We start from the raw sequence: 12,455 nt of genomic DNA, 5'->3' as shown, positions 1-12,455 counted from the left end.
TTTATTTATTATTTATTTATTTATTTATTTTTAGTTTCTCGGGTTGGCTAATGTTTGTTTTGTCCCGTGCATTTTCAGGAGCTTGCCCTTTTTGTGCTTTTATTTATTTATTTTTTATAATCTAGCGTATCAGTATATACCTTTGCAGTTCTAATCCTTTTGTGTTTTCAGATCTTAGTATCCCCCCTTTTGAAAAGGTCACCCCCTTTCTTTGGCCTGTCTTTTTAGTCTCTCTTCTGTCTCCTATCTTCTCCTCAGGCCATGTTTGCCAGCTACGTCCCTGAAATCATAGAATTAATAGGCAACCGCAAGAAATACGGGGGCTCATATAGCGCGGTCAGTGGGAGAAAGTAAGTATGCCAGGAGGTTTCGCTGCCTCCGCTGCGGTAGAATCCTCTCTGCATGCCATTTTTTTTTTTGGCTCTTGTTTCTTTGTTTCATGCATGTAGGCAATGTTTGCCCGCTACGTGCCCGAAATTGCTGCTCTCATCCTGAATCGGAATAAATTCGGCGGGACTTTTAACAAACATGGAGGCAGAAAGTAAGTCAGTTGCATCAGAAAAGATGTGGTTGAGTGGCTTCCAAGAGTCCCTGTGGCGGTGGCACCTGCACCCTGCCCCTCTCCCATCCCACCCATCCCACCTTCGTGAGGGAAGGTTTCCGTTCTGTGTGGGGTGTGATGTCAGAGGTTACCCAGGTTGTCACACTTGGGCCAACTCTCTAGGCCTGTTCCCAGTTCACAACTTTCTTCCCCATCTATCTTTCCAAGAGACATACTAGATTTATTCTGGAAGAGGTCCATGTGTTTCGATTCCTAACAAGTAAACAAACCTCATTTATTTTTCAAACTATCTGGCTTAGTGACGACACTCTGGTCCTTCGGACTAAGACGATGCCATTTTATGGGGGTTTCTGTGCAGCAGTAACCTGGGATCATACTCCAGCAGGGAAGTCTTAGGGAAGACAACATCAAGGTCACCTTGCTTACTGTAAGGCATTGCAGCCACCATGAAACCAGTTTTCCTTAGCCAGGAGGCAAAGAGCTTGTCCTCAAAGGGGCTCATTACTCAGTTGAAATTCCTTTTGGGCAAGATATATTTACGGTGTGTCAGGGCCCCGCAGAATATTCTTGGTCAGTCTTTTGTTTCGGCTTCCCGTATGTGAATGCTTTCTACTTGGGGGCTATTTCAATTTGTGCTCAGATCACTTTATCAATATTGGTATCAATATGTGGTTCCCTTATCAACCAGAAGTTTTACTCCTGAGTAAATGGCAGGACCTCACCACCCTGTCATTTGCCAGCCACCATTCTGCAAGGAAAGCGTTGGGGGGAGGCAGGGTTGGCAGCAGCCATCTTTACATTTTTAAAAAAGCTTTTTCTTGGGCACTCAGCTTTATTTGCTTGTTTTTGTTTTTGAGGCTTTGTTTATTATTTTTTGAGTTGTTGTTTTTGTTTTAACTTTCACAGAGTAAGATGTGTGCTTTAATGTACAGCTCGAGGAATCTGCACCTATGTGCACAGTCCCTCCCACCCGGATCTAGATACAGAATATTTTCATCACTCACGTCCCTTCCTAGTCATGAGACTTCCTATCATGGAACTAGGTTCCCCACCCCTGCCCCACCCCCCGCCCAGTCCTTTTTCCAACAAACTCTGTAATAGCCTATTTTGTTTTTTAAAGAGAAGATCAAACCAGTACCATTGCATTTCCCTCCATCACTTCCTCCTCCTCGCCTGATAGTCATGTTGGATGGAGCCTCCTGTCCTGTGGTGGTTCCAGTAGCTCCTGAGCTCAGGTGTCCAGGCTGCCTTTCAGCAAATGAAGAGGTGGAAAAAAGGGCTCGTTTTCTTGAACTATCCACAGGATACCCGTTTCCTTTCAAAAGAACAAAGGGCAGTGGGCGAGAGGAGGCCAGTTGGCGTCTTTTCTGTGGAGGCATCACATTGCTCCACCTTTCCCTCTAATGGAGCCCTCCTCTTCCTGTTATCTTAACAGCCCTGGATGAGATTGGAACCAAGCTGTTCTGATTTCTGGGCCACTGCTTGGATCCAAAAGGCCAAGTATGTCCAGAGATTCCCATTGGTCATTTGTTCCATGCCAAGCGGAGAACGGCTTCTCTGTCTGTTTTGCCTTTAAGGTGTAGACATGTTGCCATAAAGCAGAAGGCATTCTGAGGGCTGGGGCTCTCTTTAAGGCCTCCCCACCCCGCTGTCCCAGCCAGCATTTTCTTATTACTGCCCCCGATGGAGTCAATAAAATCGATTGCCCTGAAGTCTATGTTGAGAATATTTCTTGACTCTCAAGCCAGGTAAATTTTTTTTCCCCCAAAATAGTTTCCCTTGTCAAATGTTGGATGCGTCTGGTGGCTGGCAGCTTTAGTTGATGGCTAACCCAGAAGAGACCCTCAGACAATGCTCACTCCCTGGCCTGGTCTGATCCCGGTCATTTTTCTGCCTTCGCACATGCATTCCAACCCCATGTGGCGATGACTTCAGATCACAGGCTTCCTGTAGCTTTTGTTCTGCCTCCACTTCTATAATCTTTTATCATTGCTTTTAGCCTCTCTCTCTCTCTCTCTCTCTCTCTCTCTTTCTCTCCCCCCCCTCTTTTTTTCTCTCTCCACCCACCTCCCTCTCTCCCTCTCCCTCCCTCTCTCTTTGCCATCTCTTTTTACAAAAATGCACACTTTTCTTTTAATGTTCTCTTTGGGTCTCCGATGTCCCCCGACCCAGGGGGACAGAGAGTAGGTTCTGTCATCAACACTGGGACTGCTCACTTTACGCATTGTTTCCTGGTTCAAAAGCTAATTACTAAGTAGTTTAAAGAAGCCCTTTGGTCACTTAGATCTTTCATCAGAAAATATAAGCTTGGGAAAGAAACGGTAATAAAGGGCCATTAGCACCCTTTGTTTGATGTTGTTTTTCCAGTCAGTAGAACAAGATTGATGAAATGTTATGTTTGGCCAAAATTTGAGTTTTCATTTGGAATTCAGTGTTGAGAGAATGGGCTGTCAGAATCAATAAGTTTTCTTGCGCTTGGGATATGGGCATGTGGTAGTAATTAGCAATATAAGGTCTTTAGTTGAGCAACCAAGCATGGATTCTGGCAGCAAACATAATGAGAAACTACAGTTGTTCTATTTCTAACGTCAGAAAGTTTCCAGATAAAATTAAATGCATTTGCAAAAGGAAAGCAGCTAAACTTTGTTGAAAGATAGAGTTCAGACTCTTAAAATAGCATGCTTCACCCCGTGTTTTTATGTATGCATAAATATACGTGCTATGCTCTTGGACACATGTACATTATTGCTGCGTCCTAGGATTTAATCAAATGAATGCCCAGAAAGCAATTAAAACATATACATGGTTAGGGGATTTGTTTACGTGTGCATATTTTACTCAGAAATAACCTCCCTAACAATGCATTAACTTGTCAGAGAACTCAAGGTAACTCATGACCCAAAGCTATGGAGACATACAACTTTGAAATCTAAAGATTATTTAGAGTAAAAAAAAAAAAAAATTAGGTAGAGAAGCTCAGGATTTTGTTTATGCAACACCTAATTTCAGGATAATGGAGAATGAAGATTTTGTGGGCACCCGATTTTCAGTTTTAATCTATGTGTTTGGCACAATGTAAACACTTCACATAGTGTCCCTAGTAAACTTTCACCATCAATACGATATCTGGGGTCTACATGGCTTTCTCCAGCACTCTCATCATTATTCCACACCTGACCTCACACAAGACACCAGAGCCAACAGTGGATGGGGGACTGTGTGTATGTGTGCATATCACCTATTCTCTAGTTTATCTTAATATGATTTATTGGGGCTCCTAAGAACAGGGACTTGGGTGTCAACAACCAAGTGTTCAATGAGCGGCCAAAGCAGGCAGTCTTCCCAAGGTAGAGGTCTTGGGGACAGTTGGCCCCTTGGGATGGGTCCCCAATCATATTCAAAAGAGTAGCCCTCCTGCAGCCCAGCCTACCTTGCAAAGCCACTGCCCCCTCCTCCTTCCCTTCACGTGACGTCGAAGCTTCTCAGAGGTGGGGGAGTGGAGGGGTGAGTCTCTCATGGCCTTTGGAATCCCAGCCTGCTCTGCTTCCTCCCACAGCCCCTGCCGTTTCCCCTAGAGGCTTCCTCTTTGTGTGTGACTCAGCCTACTCCTGGTTAGTTTATGAGAACTGACAAGATCACGGTCTGAGGTTACATGGCCAAGGGCCATGAAAAATAATCAGCCACAGAGAGGAATCCATCAGCTCTAACCCCCTTGTTAGAGGCGGCCTGGATGGGGAGCCAATCCAGACCTTGTAATTTCATGCTGGGCTTCCGGGGCTCGAAACCTAGGCAGTCCCAGGCCAGGTGTTTGGGACAGAGGAGAATGGGATGGGTTTGGATTATTCTACTGATACCTGGTAGCCAAATACTGAGAAGACCCACAGAGGAATGAATAACAGAGGACAAGGAATAGGCAAAAGGGGATAGGAAAGTGAATGTAATTTACTTAGAGGAGATGTCCCCAGCTGGATGAGAAGCTGGGCCCCTCTTTTGGTTGGGGGAATAGTTATCACAGACTTACAAACTCTAGCACCATTCAAGAAAGCTTTCTGTGAAATTTAAATGCTATGCCTATTTTAGAACACTTCCTTACATAGATCAGAGACGTGTCACAAACTTCCAGAAATGAGAACATGAATCAATATAGCCCAGGGCCCTAGGGCTGCCTTCTGTGACAATAATAATAACTAAAAACACTTGCATGTTTCTTAATCCTCACAGATACACTGTGAGAAAGGTATTACCATCATCTCCATTTGCAGTGGATGAGATAACTGAGGAACAGAGGTTAAATGTCTTACCTGACATCACACGGTTAGAGCTGGAATCTGAAACCCAGAGGCAATCTATTCCACTGAGCCTTGTTGCTTCTCTAGATCGTCTCATGTGACCCCTTTCTATTCTAAACTCAGTGATCTTATCCTTGTACATTTTCCTCCACCTCTACCTTTAAGTGGGGCCAAGATACTGCACATGAACAAGAGAAAGAGAAATGCATAAGTATCACTTTGGGCCTGTTTCCTCCTTCTCATTTATTGCCTGTAAGGATCCTGGCCCCAGGGTCAAGGACAAAATGGTTGAGAGAGGACAAAACCATTGCTTCCTTAATTTTCCTCATTTGGTTAGACAAGAAATGTATTTACCTCTTGAGCACTCTAACGATGAAGAATTCTCAAGGATGAACAGATGGATCATTGTCCAAAGTGAGATTTGTGTCTGATTTGTGGATTTCAACACTTTCAATCTTTTTCTGGTACCATCCTTTCTGGGGAGTTCATTTCCTAGGTTACCAGCCATGGTGGATTGTAATGATCTGCCAGATTTAGACTCCCTCCTGAGCAGAACCTACCTGCATTCCATCTTAAGAAGACCCTTCTCTGCCCTGGCAGACATATCAACCTGTTTCCTTCAGTTCCTTGGTTTGTCAGCAGCAGAGCTTAGAGCTCATCTCTGGTGGTAGTTCCTTAACTTTCAGTGAGAATTAGAGTAGCAGGCGCCCCTCCTGGAACACCCTCTGCAAGGTACACTTTCTGGGTTTATTTCAGATCATTGAGTGGGAATATTAACCCTGAGGAGGCTACATCCTCCTGGAACAAGTGAGGGCAGTCAGCCTTTAACCTCAGATGTGTCCTCAGCTTGTAAGAAGGATCCCTAATGCAACAGAGGTGGACAGAAAATATCATGCTTTTCCATGTAAAATGAAAAGAGAGTGCCTTATTATGTTCTTTCACTTAAATGTTTACATTTTAAAGAGTATTCAGTAGTTTGGAACTAAATATCAAGAATTAAGAACTGCTAGAGCATAGTTAGTTACCTGCTTCACCGTTCATTCCAGTTATCACAACTGGTTCATTCATTCAGTTTGCAGATGTGGACTGAGTACCCCACTGCCGGGAACAATGCTAGGTTGTGTTGGGTCCCAGGGATTTGAGAGTGAGCAAGCTGCCCAGGAAACCTGTCCTCATGGAGGTTACAGTTTCCAGGAGGTTTCAGGCAATGAGCGAGGGTATGACGAACGATGATAACAGGTACAAATTTTGATGTGTGCAGCAAAAACAGGTACAAAACCAAAGACTGAGATTCTGTTACAGAGTGAAACAGGGATTATTTACCTTTGATAAAGTGGTCCAGGGAAGTGACACCTCAGAGGAAGGTATGTTACAGCCTGTTCAATGACTACTTAACCCAGATTTAGTTAACTCCTAGGTTGACAGGAGCTTATACCCTAGGTTTTAAAATTCATATTTTGTGAACCCCTCTTGCCATAATTGGTCTTAGTTCTATCTCCATGGGACTGAGTCTTAAAATCTTTCTCTCTCAGGCTCTAGTTTTCCTGAACAGCCCTCTTCTGCTGATCTACTAGGAGAGGGCATCCTGTGTACCTTCTCTGGTTCTAGATTATTAAGTCCTTATTTGACTCTACATCTTTCCTCTCATCAGAAATAGGTTCTTCATCTCTTTCTGCATCCTTCATGACTTTCGGAGACGACTTTCTAGTCCTTCCTGCGTGGCTATCTTGTATCAAGATGAAATTCCATTTCGCTTTCTTTATCACACCCAGATTTTTTTTACCCGCTGTGGTTCTAGGCCACTTGTTTTCTTTTTCTTTTCTTTTCTTTTTTCCCTTAAAGCATTGGAATTTTAAACAATCTGCTGTGGCAGAACAGGGATTTTTTTTAAAACAAAGATTTATTTAATCCATCTCCTATAGTCCACCCCCAGCTAAAAGAGAACTAACATGAGTCATGCCTTCATCTTCATTCATTCTACATGTGTTTATTGAGTGCTTGCTACATACCAGTCACTTGGGATAGATGTATTTCTACACATCCATAAAATATGTCACATATTTCTTGAGCTCCATGTTATGTATTACTTGACCACCAAAGTGGGTGGGGATTTCAAACTCAGAGTTTATTGGTGCCCAGAAGTGAGTCTTCCTACAACTAGGTTATCTCTAGCACTTGGGAATAGGATGTGGGTGACTTCATGTGCTGTCGTCTTGGGCTGAGCACCATGGGCCTCCTTTTGTTTCATATCTATGTGGAGCTCCAGCAACACTTACCCACAGTCTGAATTGGAAGGAGCAGGGGCGTGGCTGCCCCTGTGAGAGATGTTCCTTATAAGATGTCACTTATGATTTATGTTTCACAGACGTCGCTCTGGTTGAAATGTGATTGAAGCTTTGCTTTTTACACAAACTTCCAACGCTTGACAAGTAAGCTGTTCAGCCCTCTCCTTGCGTGGCCCACGTGAGTCCCAGCCTGAACTCCCCAGCAATGTCTTCAGATTCCTAGATTTTAAAAGCCATAAATTAGCAAATCATCAACATATCACCAGGAAGGATCATCTGGTAGCCATTCGAGTCAGAAGGAAACACAGGCCCCAATAACTGATCTTCACAAAGATATGAAGAACTGTAGACAGACAGATACAGTAAATAGGAAGACAAACACATAATTCAAGTTGACAGACCATCTTGGATTGATTAGGCATTCTGCTTTGATTAGCATTAAACTTTTTGGGGGAGGAAAAAAAATGAGATTGCCCTAATACTTTGGGACAATGACCCCTTGACTACTTCTGAAATTTAGTACCTAGGGGCAGATACCAAAAGCAAGTGTCAATTAGATGCTGTATAGTACAATGTAATATGTCAGGTATTCCTTTCCAATGAGAGGGGTCTTGGTGGGTGTGGATGTGGGCGTTTATTTTTTGCATCTGCTTTGGATTCTTATAAGCCACATCTTCAGTCCCTTTCAAACTTGAAGCTCTATTTTAAAAGACTTGGATGCATATTAAATCAATTTCCTGATAATACTAATGGAATGGAAGCTCCCCACCCCCCACTTTCCTGCTGTCTCTCTTCCCTTCCACACATTTATCAAAATGTTCCAGCTATTGTTCTGAAAACAAGAATAGAAATGTAGGTGGGAGATGAACTGCTTGCTTAAAAGAATAAAAAGTCATATTGAAGCCTAGACTTTTGCTCTCAAATATTTTTTATTCTATAAAAAAAAAAAAGAATTCTGAATATGGCCTTTCTAATTATAATTCCTGAGGATTCTTTCTGCTCAACCTCACTTTTGATTGGATGAATCCTTGATGGGTAGATTTCAAATCCAAAGAACGAACGCAACCATGTCGCACCATGTTTTCTGTCTCCTGCTATGCCATTCATTCTGACAGAAGTCTTTCCAGAGCTGTGCAGAACAGTTCCTGGTAGATTTGGGCTTCATCTCACAGATGCTGCCATCGTACTCTGAAAATAAACCGGGAAACTTTCTAACTGGCCGAGTCTGGTGTCTCCTTTTATTAAAAATTTGTGGGGGCTAATGCAACTTGAAACTAAGGAAACCTGAGTCTATGGCTCTCAGGGTTCTAGCTCCACATCTAGTACTGGTGTTGCGTAACGATGACTTGTTCTCCACCCCCAGAACCACAGGGACTGCTTGAAATGTGGATATCAATTGTCAGTAAAAAGAATCTTATGTCCCCTCCCTATACCTTCTTAATAAGGGAACGTGAAGGCAGTTCAGAGTCACATGCGTGCTTACCTCCGTGAGAGGTTTTGTTACCTGAGCCACTGACCTCAAAGGCAAATGCCAGCTATACATGTACAGAACAGATTTAGGAAAGCTCCCATTCAACATATTTGCTCAACTAACAATTATTCGAGCCCCTGCTATGGTTCAGTCACTGAGCTTAGTGCTGGGGTTAAAAAGATGAGCAAGAAAGTGTGATTCTTGCTCTCCTGGAAGGTACCTGAGACTTTTACCAACAAGAATCATCCAAGAAGCCAGCTAAACAGAAGCTTGATTATGTAGGAGCATCGTCCTGGTGAAATGCTCTTTCAGCAGGAATTTTATTCAATAAAATCATGAAGGTATAAAGCAAGCATGAAGCTTCAAGCATTTTAAAGGGAATGCGCCTAAAAGAATTTGATAAGTCTCATTGTTAAATGTACCCATTGGAGCAGTTTAGGGCAAAAGTAACAGCTGGTGACATGTGTACTAAAAATATATGGATCTAATGATGGACCCAGTCAAAGAGGGATGCAGAGAGATTTGGGAGAGTGGGGGAGCTGCCAATGCTATACTGAGTTCTGTCCTATTCCGTACCTTCCCTCTGAGGTGCATTATGCCTCATCAAGCTCTGGAAGCTGTGGACTGCCCTCAGTCATTATGTGTGTAACAGATGCTGGAGCCCTCTGAGGCCTGTGTAAGTGTGTTGGGTTTACTCAGAGTGGCTAGCAACATATGCTAGCTGGGGCAACGCCCTTGGGCGTGGCTGGGGAACAAGGCCAGGATGTGTCAAGTTGATTGTCATTATGGGAGGGCCAATTTCAGCAGCATGTGCTCTAGGGCTATGATGTATGATTTACCAGCGGTGTTAGGGCAGGTGGTGATGGGGGGCTTGATTTGCAATCAAAGCTAGCAGGCCTCCCTTCCCTGGCAAAATTAAGAACCGTTTCTTTGCTTGGGCTCATTCTTCCTCTATTCCACTCGCATCCCCAAAATGTGTCACTGACTTTTGCCTTAATCTTCTCTTCTTTTGGTCTCTCATGTTTAGAAGCAGCATTACCAAATGGAGACAGGGAAATATGCTTTGATCTGAATAGAGGAAAATGCTGTTCAGTGCCCTAACTTCTCTGTCAGAGCAGAGAACCATCTAGGATTGGAAGAGTCAGGTCATGGGAAGACTAGCTTACTTAAAAACGGCCAAAGGCCGCCAAGCCTGCAGTAATGAGATGAATACAATGCAGAGGATTGAAAGTGTTGGGGACAGACACTAGGAAGAACCAGTGCAATTAGTGAGAGTGGGGTAATATGGCATTGTTTAAGAAGGCTGTGTAATTCCTCTTCCGGGTAGGAAGTAAAGAAAGAAAAAGGAAAGAAAGCAAAACGGTGGTGATAATGTCTGCATCCTGGGTTATTGTGATAATTAATTGAGAAACTCAAGGTAAACAAGTCTACCAATTAGGGTTCTTTGGTTATAAGCAAAGGAGAAATTGATTCTTGCTGACTTAAGCAGAAAAGGATTTTTCTTTTTTTTTGAAGGTTAGAATACCTTATGGAATTCAGAGGAAATCTGAAGAGTCAGATCCCAGAAAGAACAGACATGAACTCAAGAAGTAGCTCTGGAATCCAGCAAGCAGGAACTCAGGGCCATTCTTTAGGGTTTTACCATCAGATGACTTAGCCACTATTGTGTAGTTACTATCATTCCACTCAAGATTGAAGGTACTGATTGCCCTAGATTGGGCAGGAAACCTTGAAGGGTCCAGACTGTACATGATTGGGGAGGAGTGGTTCCCCAAATTAAAAATCAGGTGCTGTTGACAGAAGGAAGGGCGCATACTGGACAGGCTGAAATGAGCAATGTCTCCTATACAATGTCTGCTATACTCCTATACGAAATTCCCAGAATTTCATTTTTAAACTCAAACTGAAGCTCCCTTTAATCAACCAACTACAAAAGATGTGAATTATTCCTTGTGCCTGGTTTAATTATGAAGATCTAATTGTGATTTGGGATGGTGGGGGTGCAGTCACCGATTCCGGGTGGTTTAGGTCTTGACCATCTGTATGTGATAAGATGTACCCACTTCTTCCAGAAAGTTTTGGTCTGGTCAGGACATCCCAATGTTCTCCACTGGGGCTACCAGTAGCCTGTCCTTTGTTTCCTCATTTGACCTTGGGGCTGTTTTCCAGAGGTGACTTTGCTACACCGTTGGGATCTGTTTGCTCAGCCTTCTGCTGCCATTTAGGAAAACGGCAAAACAGCCTGTCTCCTCAAGAACAGCTCTGTTGACAGCTGGATCAGATGATGACTTTCTTCTCTTCCTCACTAGGAGGGAGAAGGCATTTCCTTCCTCTGTGATTAGCAAAGTACTATATGTGGCCCTGGGTAGGAAGTAATCTTATCTCCTAACCTCCTTGGGGTTTTCTGTTGTTGTTTGCTTGCTTTGTTTCCTCATTTGTTTTAACGAGAATAGGTTAAAGCAAGGTTTGGAATGGTATATACTCACAATTCTTTTGATTTCATTTTTGTCTTCCTTACACGTACTGTTTGTTCTCTCACAAAATTTAAACATGGTAGTAGATCTGAGGTGGCAGAATCAGCCAGTGCTCTGACAGGCTTGCAGATAACAAATTGTTACATTTTTTCCTATGCTTACCACTCCTAGCCAAGCACACTTTGCCAGCCAGTTCATTGGTCAACAGATAGTTCTCAAAAGCCCAGCCAGTTTTGGGGATCCTGAGCTAGGTCCCAGGGGGCAGTGGAAGGATGGGGTACACACCACCTGGAGTTGGCTTTTGTTTGCAGAGGATGATCTCCCCACAAGCAATCCTGAGGGCTGGGCTCTCAGAACAGGAGGAAGTGGGGAGGCAGGAGTTGGTTTTGCCTTCTTCCTTTGGGCAGTACTTTGAGTACTGACCACTGTTTGATGTGGGCTGTGGGATCTCTTGCCACCCCACCCTGCTTTCTACATGATAAAATGCTGCCGAATTCCTTTGACAAGTCCTTCTCAAAATGCATTCCCATTGTCAACGACTACCAGACTACCAACGGCGGATATTGTTGAGGGGGCGTGGGGGGGGGGAGGTGGACAAGGAAAGCATGATTAGAAGGTTCAGCAGAAAGACTGAAGAGATTCTAGCATATGTATTTGATATAAATATTATAGTTTTACAGAGACATCAAGATCAATATATGCCACATTTCATCTACCTCTTTGACAAAGTGAGCACAATGTATTCAGGAAAAGCTGTATAGGATTTTCAATTTACTCTGTATGATTTATTGTGACAGGATAGCTATGGGTTTTTTAAGTTCTTTATACTTGTTCCAGTAAAAATGGATATAGTATCTTTAAAAATAAACAGCCCAGAGCTGTGCATTTTATATTGTCTTTCTAGAGTGAGACTCTGCTAAAGAGAGATGTAAGACCTCCCTGCCCTTGTGGGACCTGACACAGTCGGGTTTGCTACAGTTCTCGCTCTTTAGCTTTTTTTTTTTTTGCGGGGGGCGGGGGGGGCGCGGTTGGTGGAGGCAGGGAGGTTGGAGTTGTAGGGAGAATAAACAGAGAACTGAATTAGGAAGCCATTGTAGACGTCTAGACAAGACAGGATGATGGCGTGGACTGGGGTGGGGTCAGAGAACTGGAACATTGTGGCAGGATTCATCAGTGTCTCTGGTGCAGCCCAGTCAGTCTGGGCCTCATCATTTTATAGTGACTGGCCCCAGGTCACACAGGACCGGAGCTCCTTACAGCAGCACCAGCTGCTTCCTCTGTGTAGAAGGGATCAAACTGCTGGGCCAGATCTGCCCTTGGTCTGGCACTGAGTCTCTAGACCCAGGTAGTAGACCCTTCTGACACAAAGACAAA

General features: G+C 43.6%; 1 protein-coding gene across 8 annotated transcripts in view; it reads left to right on the top strand.

Moving 5' to 3' along the window:
* Nucleotides 1-12,455, top strand: part of KCNMA1 (potassium calcium-activated channel subfamily M alpha 1) — a 709,157-nt gene that overhangs the window by 485,295 nt on the left and 211,407 nt on the right. For 7 of the 8 annotated variants that reach the window (XM_023527946.1, XM_023527936.1, XM_011355314.2 and 4 more), the window contains exon 8: nt 259-350. In XM_023527946.1, the coding sequence (XP_023383714.1) occupies nt 259-350 (92 nt within the window). Of the gene's footprint in view, nt 1-258; nt 351-449; nt 538-12,455 lie in introns of those variants that run through there. The other variant, XM_023527941.1, reaches the window with a different exon arrangement.

Source organism: Pteropus vampyrus, unplaced genomic scaffold, assembly GCF_000151845.1.
Source record: "Pteropus vampyrus isolate Shadow unplaced genomic scaffold, Pvam_2.0 Scaffold20, whole genome shotgun sequence".
NCBI lineage: Eukaryota > Metazoa > Chordata > Mammalia > Chiroptera > Pteropodidae > Pteropus > Pteropus vampyrus.
This window is presented reverse-complemented; position numbering and strand designations above follow the sequence as displayed.